This window comes from Dasypus novemcinctus, chromosome 10 (genome assembly GCF_030445035.2).
Source record: "Dasypus novemcinctus isolate mDasNov1 chromosome 10, mDasNov1.1.hap2, whole genome shotgun sequence".
Classification (NCBI taxonomy): domain Eukaryota; kingdom Metazoa; phylum Chordata; class Mammalia; order Cingulata; family Dasypodidae; genus Dasypus; species Dasypus novemcinctus.
In genome coordinates this window covers 124091302-124111338 of record NC_080682.1, presented here as the reverse complement: position 1 = coordinate 124111338, position 20037 = coordinate 124091302, and the positions used below count along the sequence as shown (strand labels likewise).

Genomic DNA, 20037 nt, shown 5'->3' with positions numbered 1-20037 from the left:
GGTCACCCTTTTATCTTGATGGGTTTGTTCAATTGAGATTAGCTTCTAAACTCTCTAGTTTCAGGTTTTATTTTGTTGCTGTTTTCTGTGTGTATGTTAAGCTTTCTCTTTGACATTTTGGTCTTCTTATTCTATTTCCTCGTTGTTGTCTAAGTTCTTTTGAAGGAAAAAGATTAGGCCAGGAAAAGCAAAAGAGGTAAGAAAAGAAAAAGTATAATAGTAGTATATTGATAGTAAATGTTAGCAGAACCACATAAGACCTGGGAGAATGAATATTAAACTCATGTAAGCAGTGCAGAGTTACAGGAATAAAAACGTGGAGTACCTACAATGAAATGGGAAACTGAAAATGGAGAGGAATATATTATGAACTAAAAGGCCTGTGTGATGAGGACAGGAGGAAAGAGAAAAGAAAGGACAAAAATAGAGTTAACGAAAGATAGAAAACAGAATAGTAGTGTTAGAAATAAAAAGCCAGAAAAATTGGGGGCTAAACAAAAAGGGGTGGAATGTAAGAGCAATAACAGAAGGTGGAATGTAGAAAGATAAAGGAAGGAAAAGAGATACCATTGGTAGCCAAAACTGGTACACACCGAAAAGAAGAAATTGAGGAAGAGGAAACATAGCAACAAGAAATAAGCTTGCAGTACCTTGAGCAATCACTCTTTTAGTTGTGCTCTCTCCATACCAATGCCCTGAAGCCTCCTGATTTGTGGGTTCCCAAAACAGCTCACTCAAGCAGGATTCTGTCCCCATTCAGCTGTTTCTTTGTAGGAGAGATGACGTGAGTGCCCTTAACTGGACACCAAATTGCCCCTCCTCCAATAAACTCTCTTAAATTGAAGAAATTTTGTTTTGATTCAATTACAGAGCTCAATAAGCAATTAGATAGGGAAGCGAATATGGCTCAACTGATAGATCGTCTGCCTACCATATAGGAGGTCCAAGGTTCAAACCCGGGGCCTCCTGACCTGTGTGATGAGCTGGCCCACGCGCAGTGTTGATGTGTGCAAGGAGTGCCGTGCCACGCAAAGTTGTCCCCCGCGTAGGAGAGCTCCATGCACAAGGAGTGCACCCCTCTAGGAGAGCTGCCCCACGTGAAAAAAATGCAGGCTGCCCAGGAGTGGTGCTGCACACATGGAGAGCCGACACAGCAAGATGACGCAACAAAAAGAGACAGTTTCCCAGTGCTGCTGACAACATGCAGTTGGACACAGAAGAACACACAGCAAATAGACACAGAAAGCAGACAACAGGGCAAGGGGAGAGAAATAAATAAATAAAAATAAATAAAATTAGAAATTAAAAAAATAAGCAATTATATAAATGAAATACAAAATTTCTATTTTATAGGAACTTCTAATATTCAAATATGCTGGAATTTTTAAAAAATTCTTATAAGAACTAAGAAACACTCTAAGAATCCAATTTCACATAGATAAAGGTAATTTTGTTAGCAAACAAGGCTGATTTAATGATTTTGGTTTCATAAAAACAACTATACCTTCTCTGATTTATCATTGTTAAGTGTCCCTCTCCTCCTGTATTTCAGGAAAAAGGAAACTTCATAAAGTTCGAGCATGACTACTGCTTCACAGCTCTATGAGCTCATCTCTCTAGATGGCATTTCCTGGCTGCCTTGATCCAGTGGGAAACTTCTCTTTTTTTAAGACTAAGTTCAGTGAGTGCTTATTCTTTGACACCCTCTGCTTTACATTAGTGCTATAATGCAGTATAACAATAATTATGATAATGATAAGTCTACTGAGTCTTATAATAGCTAAGTGCTTTACCCATTTTAACTCATTTAACCCACACAACAACCCACAAGTAAGTGATCAATGAAAGTTGGCTTCTTTCTCTCTTCTGTGTTACCTTTTCCCTTAGCCTCACCTAGTGTTTCATATGAACAACATTTAGAAAGTTACCAGAAAAACTGTTTTAAAGAATTTTAGGTGAAAAGAGAAGTTTAAAAAAAAAAAGCATTGCTTGAAATGTTGAAACTATAACACAAATGTAACATGTGAGGCTTTCTGAAACACATTTGTTGTGGTAACACTGTTGGTAGAAAATTCAATCAGTACTTCATTGTTCATTCTCTAAACATAAATGATATAAAATGATCAATTGTTCACTAGGGAAAAATGAGGTGATAACTGGCAGAACAGTTATCTTGACATTTTTCCTTTAAGTATAAAACTTTTTCCAAGCTATTAAAGTAATGCAAAATTACCTGAAAGAATTGCTCCCTGTAAAGCCAGGCCCAATATTATAACTCACATTAAGACTTCCCTTCCAGCTCTCATCTGGTGGAGCAGTTCCTCCCATATGGCTGTGGAGAGAAAAATTAAAACAAAGAGTAATGCTGAGATTACACTTTCCAAGAAGAAACCATGAAGTATGATGATGAGATAATATTTCATTTACATATCTTACAGATATTTATTAAACATTTACTCAGTGCTAAGTACCGTCAAAACTCTCTTCCCTTGTGGAGACATTCTAGTGAAAGAGCCATAATGAAGATAAATATTCAATATGTTAATGATTAAAGATAAAGAGAAAAATGAAATAGTGAGGGGAGATGGGACACATCAGCTTCCTTACTCTTGACCTTAATTGTTTATAGGAAAAACCATTGGGTCCAAGAAATTCTGAAAACAGAAAAATTCATGATTGGGTTAAGGAGAAGAAATCAATGTCTCAAGAAGCTTCTAATTACACAGCAGGCAATCATGAAGCAATTATTAAGTTGTATTGGTACAGATATTGAAAAATAGAAGTTTGGAGATATGTAGCAGAACACCAATTCTAGAATACAGCAATAGGAAACATGAATTAAGCACTTAGCTGTAGTGTAGATACTGTGCTACTAAGTACTTTACATACATGATCTCATCTAATTGTTGTAATAACCCTTTCAGGTAGAAACTATTATTATCATTTTATAGATACTGAATCAAAGAAAGATTAACTTGCCCAAAGTCACATCTAGTATTTAGTGGGGGTGAGAATTTAAATCTAAATTTCAGAATCCCTGTCTTAATCATATCATTGTATTGTTTCTTAAAGAAGAAAACTGAAAAATATACATTCTCAATTAGTAGGAGGATTGCAGAGAGATTTTGTATACCAAAATAGTCTTAAGAGAAAGAAATTTTGATTTACTACACAAAGCAGTAAATTTCTGAAAATCTATTTCACAATCATTTGTGACCCATATTATTGCCTTCTAAAATGGGTGATTATCTAAGTATTTACATATTGCTGAATTATACTGATTTTCAGAATTATTGGATATGTATTTCACAAAGTCCATGAAATTAAATCATTTCAAGGTTTAATGGCTCTAACCATGCAAGAGAGGACTACAGCTGGGGGAAGAGCCAGAAGGGAGAGATTAGTCCTAGTTTTACTACTTATATCCAGGGAGGGTTCAAATTCTCTAAAAATAAATTTTCTTTCTATAAAATAGGATTGTAATTGCCTACCTGGGTGTGATGGTTACGCTACTATTTCAACTCGGCCAGGTACTGGTACCCAGTTATTTGATCAAGCAAGAACTGGGCTACTTGTAATAGTAGGACATTTCATGGACTTTGGTCATCAGTGGGTTGATTGCTTAGATGGCTAGTCACATCTATAATCAACTAAGGAGATTGCCATCAGCAATGAGTGCAATGAGTGACGTCTCATCCAGTCAGTTGAAGACCTTAAAAGGGGAAGTGATTTCATCACTTAGAGAATTCCCATCTCTGCTTCACACAGTCAATGTCTCTTGGAAACTCATCAAGGACCTTCACTGAAGCCTCTGGTTTGCAGCCTGCCCTGCGGAATTGACTTGTGCATCCCTACAGTCACGTGAGACAATTATATAAAACCTCATACTATTTACAGATCTCTCCTTCAGTTCTGTTTCCCTAAATAGTCCTTACTAATATAGCTCCTTTGGGGGTTACTGCGATTCTAGTTTAGTTTAGTCTAGTCTAGTCTGAAAGAGGAATGGTGAGGGTGGGTAAGGAGAAATTAGAAATGTCTTGCAAAGCTACTGACTTCAAGGCATTTCTTTGCAATTTCATCTGCTGAGACAGGATTAATCTCTTCAGGTGGGGGTTGGATGTCAGACTCCTCAGGGCAGGACAGAGGTTTCTTCAGGCAGGGATGAGGTCTGGACTCCTTGGGGCAGGTTGTAGATTGGGCAGTGCAGGCTTGAGGTTGGGTGGTACCCACCTTATAGCAGGGAGGATGTCTGTACTCCTTGGGGCAGGCTTGATGCTGGGTGATGCAAGCTTGACATTGGATGGTCTCCTCAAGGCAGACCATTACAGGTTTATCTGGCAAAGTCTCAGCAGAATTTAGGTTTTCAATGATCCCACCGATATCATCATCAACCCATATGTCTCCATCCCAATCCTCAGGGTTCTACTCCTTTTCAATCAATGCCCTCACTTTAACAGTAGACACCCTGCAAGATTGAGATTTTAGTTTTTATTGTAACTCTGATACTTGTACAATGAGACTCTGAGTCTGGTTTTCAGAGATCTCAAGTCTTGCAGCTGCACAAAACAAGATTTTCTTTTATTGCACACAGAGAAACTTTCACATCATTCATGTGGCACTTAAGTTGCAAATTTGAAGACTTTGGTTCATCCCTTTCTTTTGTAATGGTATCCAGCATATTTAGGAGCAGCCAGCCACAGTCTTTGACTTTTTAACTCCACAAAACTCTGTTAAGATATTAAAAACCATTCTCACCCAGATACTAGTCTCTTATAAGCATGGACACAGTTGTATCCAGTGATAATATTTTGAATATCTCTATTGCCAATTCATGCCTTGGACTGTCAGTGGCCTCTTGATTATTGAAAACAGAGTCATTAATGCCCTTGAATCTAATCAGAGTAGAAAGTGAATTGTCAAACTCCCAGAACCAATTCAGAAATCCCATTTTCAAGATTTTATTTCTCAAGAACCACTCCCAGTACCAAGCTGTATTCATTAAGGTTCTCTAGGGAAACAGACATAACAGGAGATACCTATAAATAGTATGAGATTTTATAAAATTGTCTTACACTACCGTGGGGATGCACAAGTCCAAATTCCACAGAATAAGCTGCAAACCAGGGGCTCTGATGAAAGTCCTTGATGAGTCCCCAGGAGATATTGCCTGTCTGAAGTAAAGATGGGAATTCTCTCTCTAAATGCTGAGATCACTTCCCCTTTTAAGGTCTTCAACTGATGGATGAGAAGTCATTCCCTGCTGATGGCCATCTCCTTGGTTGATTGTAGATGTAATCAGCATCAACCCACTGATGATAAAAGTTCATGAAACATTCTTGTATATTACAATTAGCTGAGTGCTTGCTTGGCCAAACCACTGGTCAGCATTACATGGCCAAGCTGACACATTAGCCTAATCATCACGCTGGGTAATATTCGTGAAAATTCTATATAAATCACAAAGCACTCTACTATTGATAGATACTGTAGTAGTGTCTACTCTCTGTGACTAGTGCTGTTCCTTTCTACTAGACAGGGATATTATGTAGGTGAAAGCACCCAAATCTCTTTACAAGAAGTACATTTTCAAAATATTTCATTATAAAAGACATATCATTATAAAAGTATCATATTTTATTACAAAGTAAATTTTATAGGCAAGTGATATTCCTGAGGTTACACTATAAGTGAGTATAGGTAAATATAAAACATGTTATATGTGCAATTTCATTTATTTGTCCACCCCTTATTTTAAATGCAAACTACATGAAACAATTCCCCATTTTATCATCTGTATTTTTCCCCCTATGGTTCAGAATTATAAGTTACAAAGACATTTTAAGTTTGCCTAATAAAAGGGCATTTCAGGATCGAGTGAAGCTTTTGGATAACTATATGATTTCCAGTAGCAACATATTTTAGAAGTTTAAAACTGTGAGGACTAGGAAACTGCGTAATGTCTAGTCCTACCTGTAGTGCTGTTAGGAAGACCTATTTCTTTTGTCTTGCTCTTGGAAGACCGTAAGGTTAGCTGCTTCCACTATTAAACAATGTCCTTGGTTACTAGTCCAGTTCTCAACCCAACACACCCAAATTCCTACGCTTTAATCTTTAGATGAACCATAGTCAGTCCTGTGAAGTTATTATTTCATTTAACCTCCTTCTCAACTCCAGTCATTTTCAGTCCAAAAACCACATTATGAAAATTAAAGTAAATCGCTGTGCTTAAACATAAATTCCAAATGCTTACTGCCATGGCCTACACATGTAATCTGACAACTCTTCAGGCAGTTTTCCCCTTGGTCGTTGTGCTCCATCCTCACTGGTCTCCTTTCCTCAGTCATGCTGAACATCCTGTGGTACCAGGTCTTTGAAACTTTTGTTCCTCTTCCTAAAATGGTCTTCTCCCAGATAATCACATTTCTATTAAATATCTGCTCCTCAGAGGACTTAGAGAAGCATTATCTGACCACCCACTAAAAAAATTCCAGCTCCTATCTTTCCCAATCTCTTACTCTGCTTTATTTTTCCACATAGCATTCATCACTACCTGATAGTACATAATCTATGTCTTTCTGTCTACTATTATCTCTACCCCTAAAGTGTAAGTTCCATGAGGTCAGGACACACTACTCACTGTTATATATCTAGTTCTCTAATGCAGTGACTGGCAAATGGTAAACTCTCAAAAAATATTCTATGAATGAATGAATTATATGTACTATTTTAGTTAAGAGCCCTACTAAATACAATACTGTGTAAATCCTTGATGAATGAAAAATACATTTATATTTGGATGAAATTCCATTCTTTTAAATTTAATACTTTATTGCTTTTCCATGTTATAAATGTAATAATATTCAGTAAAGAAACATTTCGAAAACAAAAATAGAGTAAAATTAAAAAAGAAAAAATGAGTCTCCCATAGGTCCCAAACCCAAAGATTGGTTTCTCTATAGGTTTCCCCATACTCTTCTACTACTGCCATTTTAAAGGCAGTAAAGTATAGTGGTCTTAAGAATTTGTTCTCTGATGTGGGACTGCCTCAGTTCAAATCCTCATTCTATCAATTAACAAATGTATGACGTTGGATATATTATTTAAACTTTGTAAACTAGAGTTTCATCATGTATAAAATGTAAGATATTAGCAACTATTTCCCTCAAAGGTTTGTTATGAAGCTTAAATGAAATGAATCGTGTAAAAGACTTATCATAGTGCTTCGTGCATAAAACTGCTTAATAAATATTAGATCTTCCTAATCTTAAGGGTACATCATTTAACATGCATCCCTTTGCCCATCTTTCCACATTCACCTAGAAGTATAAAAAACATGAATGTAATCATTCATGCATTTAACCAATATTAGAGAGCCTATTAAATGCCAAGTCCTGTGCCAGACAAATACATTTTTATACATACAAATAATAACCTTCCTTGGCTTTTAAGATCATCTTTACCACTATAGATTAATGCTATGTCTTCTCTAGAAATCAATCAGATAAATGATTCAGTTTTTCCCACCTATCACATCATCAGGAACATCACTAAAGAAATTAAGTTTAACTGCATTTACAACCTTATAAGCAAGTCCTATAATAGCACTGTTCTATAGAAATACAATGTCAACTACATACAGTAATTCTAAAATTTCCAGTGTCAATAAAGAGGCAAAAAGAAACAGGTAAAATTAACTTTGTGTATTTAATTTAACCTAATATATCCAAATTATCATTTTGACCTGTAAACAATATTTTTAAAATTATTGAGATAATTTTATATTCTTGTTTGGTCCCAAGTCTTCAAAAACATTGGAATTCTATACCTGCAACATATTCAGTTTAGACCAGGCATATTTCAAATGTTCAATAGTCCCATGTGGTTAGTAGCTATATATTGGAAAGCACAGAACTACAGTGATGTAATCAATTGCTTAAGAGCAGGGATTATCATCTTTTTAAAATAGAGTTCCAATGTAAATATCAAATGAATATCTAAGGAAATAAGAACTACTTGTAAATGTTCAAATCAGAGTTACTTCTATCTTTAGTACATCGTCTTGATTTTGAGAATTTTATTTATAGCAAAGGGAATAATGTTTTATTATGTCTTTTACACTAAACTGACTCTTTTCTCAAACACAAAGGTTTGTGCTATTATTTCACTTCAGAAGTTATTTTGATATGACATAATTTTTTTAAGTAATTAGGTTACACTGACTTTAGAATAGAAACATAGCTTAGTGCAAAATATCTTAATCTCATATCCAACTAGAAAACTTTACCGTAATAATATTTCTGCATCGTTATATCCAATGGGATGTACAGGGATTTGGGGAATTCCCACTCCTTCTTCAACATCAAGCCTGAAGGTGTAGTCTGCAAAAATCAAGTGAATGAAATGGAAACAACTGGAGAACGTGAGCAAGAGGCAAAAGGAAATTTCTTGTACTACCTTTGCAAATTTGCTGTAAGTTTGAAATTATATCCAAAATAAAAGTTCCAAAAAGTCAAATGATTATTTTATCTAATATGGACTATTAGATATACAGAAAAAATGGCCTATTTGATTAACAGTAAGACATTTAATGTAAACTACATTATAGGGGTTTTCTTTAAAAATGTATCACATAATTTTTTTGAACTTTCCAAGAATATTTAACTTCTGCAAGGATATTTTGAATCCTTCTTAGAAAAAATTCATTTAATCAGATGTCTGGAAAATGTAACCAAAATTCTAAAATTAGAAATAATTTGAGAAAAAAATAAAGGACATTTGTAAGATCTTGGAAACAAATAATAAAGACTTTATTCAAAACAACAATATAATTTTCTCTTCAAAGAAAAACTGAAAAGAATTAAAACTCTCATTGGCATCAACCAAACAATACATAAAAGGATAATACATTGTGACCAAAGTTTATCTCAGGATACAGGACTGGTTTAACATTCAAACAGCAGTGTAATTTAACAAAATTTAAAAAACAAAACAAAAAAACATAAACATTTCAATAGATGCAGGAAAAAAACTGACAAAATCTAATATACATGCCTGATTTAAAAAAAAAATACTCTCAGCACATTAGAAATAGAAGCAAATTTTCTCAGTGGAATCTATACCAAAAAAAAAAAAAAATTCCTACAGCTAACATCAAACTTAACAGAGAAAGACTGGAAGTTTCCCCCTCAGAGGAGGGAGAAGGCAAAAATGTCTGCTCTAACAATTCCTATTCACTACCGTACAAGAGGTTCCAGCCAGCAAAACATTTGCAGAAAAAGAAACAAAAGGCATATAGATTGAAAACAGAGAAATAAAACTGTCTTTATTCTAAGATGACATGTAAAAAGCTGAGGGAATTTCCAAAAATTTACTAGAATTATTTAATTTAACAAGGTTGCAGGACATAAGGTCAATGAACAATGAAGTGAAAACTTCAAAACACTGCTGAGAGAAATTAAAGAATACCTAAACAAAAGGAGAGTCCCACTTGCAAGGATCAAAAAGTTCAATACTGATAAGATGCCAACTCTCCCCAGATTGATCTATAGATTTAGCACAATCCTAATCAAAATCCTAGGAGGCTGTTTGGGGGAAATTAACGAGGTGATTCTAAAATTCATATAGATAGGCAAAGTCAACTTTGACATCAAGAATATTTCACAAAGCTACTATAATCAAAGCAGTGAAGTACTGACATAAATTAGACAGGTAGGTTAAAGGAACAGAATAGGGAGTCCAGGAGAAGACAAATGGTATATTGGTTTTCAACAAAGTTGCAAAATAAAGTAGTTGACAAAGAATACTTTTGACAAGAAGTGCTATGAATACCCATATGCAAAAAACCTGACTTCAGGGAAATGGATGTGGCTCAACCAATTGAGCTCCTGTCAACCATGTAGGAGGTCCAGGATTCGATACCCAGGGCCTCTGGGTGAGGGCAAGCTGGCCCGTGTGGTGAGCTGGCCCATGCAGAGCGCCACCCTGCATGGGAATACCGCCCCGTGTGGGAAAGCCACCTCGTGCAGGAGTGCCAGCCAACGTGGAGAGTTGGAACAGCAAGATGACCCAAGAAGAGACACGGAGGAGAGAAAATAAGATGTAGCAGAATAGAGAGACGAGGTGTCACAAGAGAGTAATCACCTCTCTCCCACTCCAGAAGGTCCCAGGATTGGTTCCCGGAGCTGCCTAATGAGAATACAAGCAGACACAGAAGAATAGTGAATGGACACAGAAGGTAGACAACACGGTGAATGTGGGGAGAGGGAGAAATAAAATAGAAAATAAATCTTTAAAAAAACAAACAAACAAAAACAACTTCAATCCACACTTTGTGCCATACAACCATTGAATGAACAGGAGAATGAGCAAAACAAATTGTACTCTAAGTGTCCATCAACCAATGAATGGATAAACAAATAGAATACTATGCAGCTATAAGAAGAAATGAAGTTGTAAAGCATATGACAGATGAGCCTGGAGAACATTATGTTGAGCAAAGCAAGCCAGATACAAAAGGACAAGTGCTGTATGATTGAGCTATTATGAGCTAAATGTATTGTGTAATCTCATGGCATTAATAACTTGAATATGGGTCACTAGAAAGTAGAATGAGGCTAGAGAAGAGAAAGCTGAGGGTTAACCTGTGCAGAATGGGTAAAAAAGATGTGTGTTAATCTTTGGAAATGAACAGAAAAGGTGAAAGCCCAACATGTTTATAACTAACAGTACTATTACATGGGTATGACAGTGGCTGGAAGGCAAAGGCTAAGGTCATGTAACGTACTAAAAGGAAGGCTAGAAAATGTAATGTGGGTCTGTACAGCATATTAAAACCACATGTGAAATATGAGTATGGGTGATAGTACATATATAAGATCGTTTTTCTTTGAACCTGAACAAATGTATGCTAATGTTACAAGATACTAATATCAGACCAAAAAAACCATTATGCTAAGTGAAAGAAACCAGAAACAAAGTACTACATATTGTATGGTTCCACTTATACAACATGTAAATGTAAATCAATTTATAAAGATGAAATTAGATTATTGGTTATGTAGGGCTGGAAAGAATAGAGGGATGGAGAGGTGACTGCTAAAGGGAGTGGAGTTTTTCTTTTTAGATTAAGGAAATTATTTCAAAAATTTTTGTGGTGATGAATGTACACATGATTATACTAAAAGTCACTGATTATACATTTTGGATAGAATGTATGGTATGTGAATAGACCTCAATAAAACTGATTTTAAATAAATAAACAAGCAAGAATAGCCAGAAATAGCAACTATATACAGCAGGGGAAGCATAGAGATGGAGAGGTGATGAATTGTCTATTTTGTTTGTTATTATTATAGAAATAATGAAAATGCCCTAATATGACTGAAATGGTGAATGCACAACTATGTGATTAAGCCATATATCATTGATTGTACATGTTGGATGGGTTGACTGCTTTATTAATGTGTATCAATAAAATTGATTTGATTAAAAAACATTTTATGCAGAAATACATCATCATAGTATGTTATTAGTTTGCATGAATTTCTGAATAAAAATAGACCAAGGATGTAAACAAACCAAAAACAAATAACAAACCAAAACCAAATTGTACTTGTAACCTAGCAAGCACCTTACAATAGGCATAGATTTTCTATCGAAAAACACATAGCCCTTTCGAGTTTAATATTAACCCGATCTTTTACTTCACTTTCTTTGTAAAGAAAATGCCTGGCTTATTCTTGAAATGCTTCACTCATTCCCTGTTCTTACCACATGAAACTTAGAGGCACAAGGTACAATACGGATCTTAAACATTAACCAGAGCAGGAAAACTAGAAAAGCTTCCAAAACCCTTCACAAGGATGTCAGGTATATGATTGTTTTTGTTTTAAATCATGTCTATGATTAATTCTTTGTTTCGAGCGTATACAGAAGCTTAAAACAAACAGACAAACAAAAAACACCTTGGACAGGAGGCAGATTTGAGATTGATTGACTTTCCTGCCCTCCACCTAGCCAAGCCCCTTGCCTCTAGCCTAGCTGGGGGGTGTCTATTCTGCCATTGCAAGCCCATGGACCGTTCTGGTCTCCTTCATATAAAAATTAATCTACAGTGGATCATGAACCTAAATATAAGACCTAAAACTACACAACTTTCAGAAGAAAACACAGTAGAAAATCTCTGTGACCTAGGTAAATATTTCTTAGAACATGGAAAGTGGATCCATTAAAGAAAAAAATGGATAAATTGGGCTTCATCTCAATTAAGAACTTCTGCTCTTTGAAAGACAGGGCACGAAAATGAAAAGAATGGAAGAATATATTTACATATCAAATCTCTGATGGAAGACTGGAAACCAAATTATATAAGGTACTTTCAAAACGCAGTATATAAACTTCTTTAAAAATAAAGAAAAAAAAAACCCAGTAATTAAGAACATAATCTAATTTTAAGAGACGGGCAAAATATCTGAAGACACCTCACCAAAGAAGATATTTGGGATGCAAATAACCATATGAAATTATGCTTAATATCATTAGTCATAAAGAAAATGCAAATTGAAACTACAGGAAGATAACCATATATATCTACTAGAGTATAAAGCTAAAAAGGTTGACCATGCTAAGTGATGGTGAGGATGTAGCAACTGGAATCCTCCCACACTGCTGGTGGGAATATAAAAAGGTTCCACTTTGGAAACCAATTTGGAAGTTTGTTAAAGAGTTAAACATACAGCTATCATATGATCCAGCCATTCCACTCCTATTTGCCCAAGAGAAATAAAAGTGTATGTTCATAAAAAGATTTATATACAAATGTTCATAGCAGTTTTATGTATAAAGCTCAAAACACCCAAATAACCATCAACAAATGAATGAACAAATAGTGGTATAACACACAATGGAATATTACTTAGCAAAAAGGAATGAACTACTGACATACATGACAACATGGATGGATGTCAAAATAATTATGCTGACCAAAACCAATCAGTGTTTGCCTGGGAACTGTTGGGAGAAGGCAGAAAGAGTTGGCAGGACGGGATGACAGAGAGACGAGAGGAAACATTTTTGCTGTGATGGATATGTTCATTACCTTGATTGTGGAGACAGTTTCCCAAGTTAAAACCTATCAAATTTCACATTCTAAAATACAAATGTGTGCTCTAGAGAAGCATAAACTCACTAGGCAACAATTGAGAAAACCTGAATTCTAATTCTAATGCAGTGAGAGCAGTATTACTTTGGACTGAAGGAAAGAGGTTTCTGAAGCTCCATTAACGGGTAGAGGGGGAGCATCAGCAGAACATTTCCTTCCTGCAGTACACCTCATGAAAATTTATAAGTGAGATAATACACAGGAAAGGCTTTTTGATTCCAAGCAGTCATAATCCAAAGGGCTATACAGGTTTAGTTTAATGGTGTTGGTAGATTCTTACTTTTACAGCCACGCCAAGGGTGAAAGGTATTTTTGTAAAATGGGTGGACCGTGGCAGACGCATCCATTACCTTTGGCTGGGTAGCCTGGAGTGAGCGGGTCCCCTGCACCGTTCAAATTTAACACATTCCCTCTCTGGGCTGCAGTTCCAGGAAGGTTCCATCCTCTGGGATAGGGCTGTACCTCAGGGGCAAAGTAGTCAGCCGGGTCTGAGTACAAGATGATTCCTACGGCTCCTGCTAACAGGGCGTTTTTAACCTGCGGGGGCAAAGTACAGAAATGGGAAATAACTGGCTTATTCGTCTAAGAAAACAATCATCTAAGGAAATCTAGACACTGCTTTTTGTTGCGCTTCACACATGCAGCTCCCTTAGCCCTGAGTACAATTTTCCTTGTAGAATACTTAAACTCATTTATCCTACAAACTTTACCAAGGTTATTACCTCTTCTGTGGAACATTCTTATGACCCCACAAACTGCAAAATTAGTATCTCCCTTTTCTGTACTTCTTCTATGATTTGTACATATTTCTATTACAGGATGGATCATAGTGTTTCAAAAGGTCTTTTAAATATTTCCTTTACTGACCGAAAGTTTTTTGAGAATAGGGACCACATCTTATTTAGTCAGCCTCCAAAATCTGACACTTGGAGTAGGCACTCAACCAATGTCTGTGGAACAAAACGTTTAAAATTCTATGCAAAACACTCAGAGATGTGAAAAACTGCCCACAGTGCTTTTGTAAATAAACATCTATTAGTAAAAATAAAAACTGTCCAAGCATAGGAAAATCTATCCCATAAAATACTGAATCCTTCTTTACCAGAAGTATTGTAGCAAAAGCTAGATAACCTCTTTTTAAAATCATTTAATAAATTGTTTATTTGGAAATCAATAAATGCTATACTAAGCCTAAAAATTTAGACAATCAAGACATTAGTAATTCACAGGTATTTAGAATGAGATCCATTTGTGCATAGATTTGTTTTTGCAAACAGCATAACTGCATACATACACTATGAATATACATTAAATTACCTCATTTTTACTAACTCTCCTTAGAAAGGATGTATTCTACTTAGTTCTATTTGAAGTGTTATAAATTCCCAATTAACTAGGCTTTACTGTATTTAAGAATAGCTCTAGCTCAAGTACTGATAGCTTCTTTGTTTTCTACTTACATATGTACATATGGATAAGTCGTGTGTGCATGTGTTTTTTGTTTTTCTGAAGTCTATCCATAATGTAATGCTGGTAACAGACACATAAAGTTGCTGTGTAAAATTATCTGCAATTCTATGCTAAATTCACAGTTCAATTTATTTTATTGTCCTCATCCTGTCATACACAGGAGAGAAACATTGAGACTTTAAATCAAAATTCAATTCCACTTGTCTGTTCGCTCTATTTTGCTGAAGGCACACATATAAATATAAATCAACAAGTTAATCTACACAGTTTGAGAGAGATTTTAGAATCCTATGACCCCCATCACTCTTGAAGGAAAGTGATACATATTTTCTGGATAAGTTATAGAGAAAAGTTGACCTTTCCAGCTATTTTAAAAATGGACAGTTCTTCTGTTTAACTAATCTCTGAATTTATCTTTCTGAAGTCACTGGTTCCTAAACCTGGCCTTAAGCAAAGGTCTGAACCCTAGGTAACTAAAGGGGACTGAGTAGGCGGCCCAAGAAGGCCCTTCAGAGTGGCTTAAAGAGAAACAATCGATTCCCACTAAATCCTGAAATTGTGTATTTTAGTTGCTCCCCTCCCCGCCCTGCCAAGGAAGCTCCACATTTTACGGCAGAACTTTATAAAAGCTGTCTTGTAGGTAAATGACGGCTGTTCTCCAGGATTTCTCAGTGGACATTATCTCCACCTATCCCTTACTATACCAAAGAGGCTGCAGAGTATGTAGACCACTTTTACTTCCATAGCACCAAATACACTTACCAATTTCTTTTTCATCTATAAAGAGTATTTTAAGAGGCTCTGAAGGAACAGAGAAACTAAGGATCAGAAGGTTTAAGTATACTTAAAATTTAAATATTAAATCTTACAAACTTCATCGCCTTACAGGAAAGGTACTAAATAATGTTTTAAGTGTCCTACTTATATTATTTTTTAAAAAATCAGATACTTATTTAAGAGAAAGGGGAAATGATTTTAAATATGAGAGGTAAAGGATGAGCTATATGGCCATTTCAAATTACCTTAAAACCCAAATATATAATATAAACAGAGGTGAAATTTTTCTAAAAGGAAGTAAATATTCACCAGCCCCCATCCCCTCCCTAAGTAAGGAGAAAAAATCTACATGGACTGACATACTCTCTCACTTTGATATACATAAAAGAATAAAAATAAATTTCATGTTGCCGAAGTAACTGTTTAAATTTTTAGGGTTATACAGCTATAAATATATAATCCTACTCTTACAAGTCCACTAGGGGAAATAAGTTAGCACGATCATTTGAACTGGTTGCCTACATACTGGACAGGGCTTGTTTTGTTTTTTCAGCTTCTCTGCACGTGCTGTAAGATGCCCCGTTTTGCCATGGACAACGCAGCCATTTTTAGGGCGGCCTTGGCAAATCCCATGAGGGTTAATGGCATTGTGTACCTTTCCTCCTCTTGACTGCTATAAATGGGGCTACTAGAAGTTGATGGCTGAGAATAATCCTTCCTCACTTTCTTGGGATCGGGAGGCTTGTGTGATTTTATCATCATTTTCTTCAACGCATAACTCTTTAGTCATGCACTGTCATTCTTTTGCAGTCAGGAACATCAAAGCCTCTTCTACATGTGTTGAGTTTTCTAGTTTGCCTCTCTCAGGTATTTTCCCTTTATTCCTTCCATTATCCTCAGGAAGCCAACTCACGAAGGGCCTGAAATCTGCTGCAGTGCGGTGGAAGGGGAGGATTCAATTCATTGCATGAAGTACGCGTTCAATGACCAGCCAAGGATATTTCAGGATCTTCTTCACATGACTCTCTATCACTCTGCTCTGCCCGATATACAGTAGCTCGATATACACCTCATCATCTTTATCTGAGGGTTCTTATCCTTCTCTACTGCTAAGGCTATAATCTTCTGAATCAAGAGACTCAACCTCAAGTTCTCCACTGAATTGATCTGAAAGTGAATCCTGATCCAACCAATCCCCAGAACGTTCCCGCACAGCAGCACGGAGAGCTGGAGTTGATGGAGTCTGGCGATGCACTGTTACTGCTTCTTTCATAACATACCTCCCTCATTACACGTAGAGCGGGGAAAGGGCAATGCTATCAGATCTGTGGGGCTTTCCTGGCAGTTCACCAGCTAAGTCGCATGAATTTTCTTCTGCCTCACTAATTTCTCTCCTCCTACATGAGGTAGTTAGTCTAGAAACCAATTTGAGGAAGCTTTTTCTTCCTTCAGCTCTTGCACAGGGCCCCTTTGATTGTTGCCATCTTCAGGGTGACAGCGATCTTCACTCACAGATGTGTCTGAATCTGATGGTCCCTGATTCTGTAGATCATTATATATACTTTGCTCTGTCCCTTCACAGAGAAGCTTGGCACTTCAAACCACCCCCTAGACCACCATTTCAACAATATACAGTATGTTGTTGCTTCTCATCGTATAATGGCTTGGCCATACTATACCAGCCAAGATAAAATATAGCCTCTTTCACTGTGAAAGTGTCTTTTTGTGCACCAATGGCCTTATCAACTTCAAAAGCAGCAGCTTTGGTCTATAGACCTATAGAAGAGATATATATAATTTTTGTGTATCTCTTAAATATAAATTACTATATACCCATTACTATACGAAGTGCTTTCCAACATTGACTCATTAATCCTAATAACAATTCAGGAGACTGGTACTCTTTTTGGCATTTCCATTTTATACATGAAGAAACCTCAGCACAGAGAGCTTAAGCAATTTGCCCACAGTCAAAGATCTAGAAAAGAGAGAGCCTGGACTAGACCAGAACCCAGAAAGTATGGATCCGGAGTCCTATACTCTTAACCATTACATTATAAAAGTCTTATTGTACCAAAACAGAATACCCATAAAGTTACCGCTGAGTGAAAAAAGAAAGCACATAATATATCCTTGTATGAGCTCCTGTTTGTATAAAAACAATATATTTAAAATGGGTATATAAAGATAGGTTTATATTTCTTTTTCACAGAATTAGGTCTGTGAAAAGACCTATTAAGCCTAATTATGTCCAGGCAATGAAAGTGGGTTGTGGAGAGTTTTTCATTTTTTAGTTTATATACTCACATTTCCTTCAATAAAATTTTAAAAAGCACAAGCAAATTTTACCTTCATAACCATATAGGAACTATGATTTCCCCTTCCAACTATTTATAGTAACATAAAAACAGGCTTTTCTGTGCAATTATAGCAAAAAGCAAATTCAATATTTTGAAAACAATTTTGGAAACTGTGATACAAACTGATCATTTACATTTACAGGATATATCCTATACCATCCCCCATCTAGAAAATCAAATAACACATTACTTTATTTCCTCTGAAAATTTTCCCATATCTAGCGATAGCAATCTTTCCAGTGCAGTTTATGTTCATATCTCTTTCCAGTTTGAAAAAGTCTTCAGTGCGAGCATAGTTCACATATATAAGTTCTCCCTATAGGAGGAAAAAACAAAACAAAATGCGTAATGTTGCTATAATCGAATTGTAAAGCAAGGAATATACTTGTTCCACAATACATCCTCCCAAGTTGTGTTCCCTGATTTGTTCTTAATAAATAGACGCATGGTAATTCTGTACAAGTCCTTAGAGACTCTTTCAACATCCTATAAATTAAAAAAACAAAAAAAAAAGACAATGTATAAAACGTGTTTTAAACCGTTTGTTCCATTTTGAAGCAATTATCAATAAATACTGAGCCATAGCACACAAACATTTAAAAGTCATTTAAAATATCCCAACCATATTTAATTTCTAACCATGGCATTAATTTAAGAACTTCTGTGATATAATCTATAAAATTGAAACCAGATATCAAGTAAATGAAAGAAGATTGTAAAAACATCTCTTGCTTTTACTAAATTTAAGGCATGTCCAGCTGTTATTTTGAAGAGTGACATTTGCTCCATTTATGTCTGTTTTTAATTTTTTTTTCTGGCACTTTTCTTTTCCTGTTTTTTTTTGGGGGGGTGGGGTGGGGAAAGGGGCTCACATCACTGAGCCTCAAACCATGGATTAGCAGGGATGATTCATATAATCCCCTGGGTTTTAGTCTTCTATATGGGTTTTAAAGAACATAGTAAAAAAGTTTAAAGACTTGAATAAGAAATTTCTTTTACCTCTGGTATGCCTTGGGCTGAGAAAGCATTATATGGTGGTACAATACTTGTAACATTCTCATATCCATCTGGTGGCAGCTCAAGGTATGTTGTTTTGAAAATCTAACAAGAATGGAAACATATCAAATTGGGGAGAATGATTACAGATTGTTATCGAAGAATAATTAATTTTATTTCCAAGTAAACAGTAAAAACAGGTTGTGGAATTAAATAGGTAAATTCCACTACAACAATGAAAGAGAGCTTCAACACTTCAAAGAGTACTTCAAAAAGTATTTTCTTCAAAGTAGTAAAACCTTCTATAAATTCATGCAATCTCAGGTAACTAAGAGTTCCCTCTTGAAGCATAAAAAAGGGCTTCAATATTGTATCATTGATGTGGAGACAGTGGCCACAGGAGTTGCTGAAGGTAGGAGAGGGAAGAAGAGGTGTGATGTGGGGGCATTTTCAGAACTTGGAGTTGTCCTGAATCATATTGCAGGGACAATGCAGGACATTACATATCCTGCCACAGCCCACTGAATGTGCTGGGGGAGAGTGTAAACTACAATGTGAACTATAATCCATGCGGTGCAGTGCTGCTCCAAAATGTATTCACCAAATGCAATGAGTGTGCCACACTGATGAGGGAGGTTGTCGATGTGGGAGGAGTGGGGGATGGGGTGGGGAGTGAGGTATATGGGAACCTCTTATATTTTTCAATGTAACATTTTCTGTGATCTAGGTCTCTTTTTAAAAAAAGACAAGAAAAAATTTGCTGAAAAAGGGGCTTTGAGTGTGGCACTCATGATTCTTCTCCTTTTCTGATTATGCCTTTTCAGAAAGTTTCCTTTTCTCTCACTTAAATAATACTTTCCGAGGTGGCGCAAGAAAGAAGTAATTTTCCCTGTGTTTTATTCCCAGCTACTGCTTGCTTCATTCTACACTCTCTACCTGTGGGATTGACTCTCATAATTTTACTCAGAGCTGATATGCTCACACCCAGCTTTCCAGACTCATATCCAAAGGCCTGATGACTATTTCAGCTCTTGATGTCCAAACTCAACATGCCCAAATTTGGTTTTATCATGTCCCACCCCATGCTACATCTTGTTCTGCATTCCATGCATCTATTGAGCACCGCTGGCTAGCCCTCACAAGAGCCATCCTGGAGCTATCCCCGGCTCCCCCTTCCACCTCCCGCCTCCAGGTAATCACTGTCGAGCCCTGCCACTACTACTTCCTACTTCTGAAACAGAGCCCTCCTCCTATTCTTGCTAACATCCTAAGGAG

At 36.2% G+C, this 20037-nt stretch overlaps 1 protein-coding gene across 2 annotated transcripts in view; it reads right to left on the bottom strand.

Annotated features, from left to right (window-relative positions):
• Nucleotides 1–20037, bottom strand: part of NAALAD2 (N-acetylated alpha-linked acidic dipeptidase 2) — a 65079-nt gene that overhangs the window by 36778 nt on the left and 8264 nt on the right. For both annotated transcript variants that reach the window (XM_071218313.1, XM_058306165.2), the window contains exons 5-9: nucleotides 18766–18867; nucleotides 17957–18082; nucleotides 13510–13696; nucleotides 8285–8378; nucleotides 2234–2332 (exon numbers count right to left, since the gene is read on the bottom strand). In XM_071218313.1, coding sequence (XP_071074414.1) covers nucleotides 2234–2332; nucleotides 8285–8378; nucleotides 13510–13696; nucleotides 17957–18082; nucleotides 18766–18867 — 608 coding nt within the window. The remainder of the gene's footprint in view (nucleotides 1–2233; nucleotides 2333–8284; nucleotides 8379–13509; nucleotides 13697–17956; nucleotides 18083–18765; nucleotides 18868–20037) is intronic.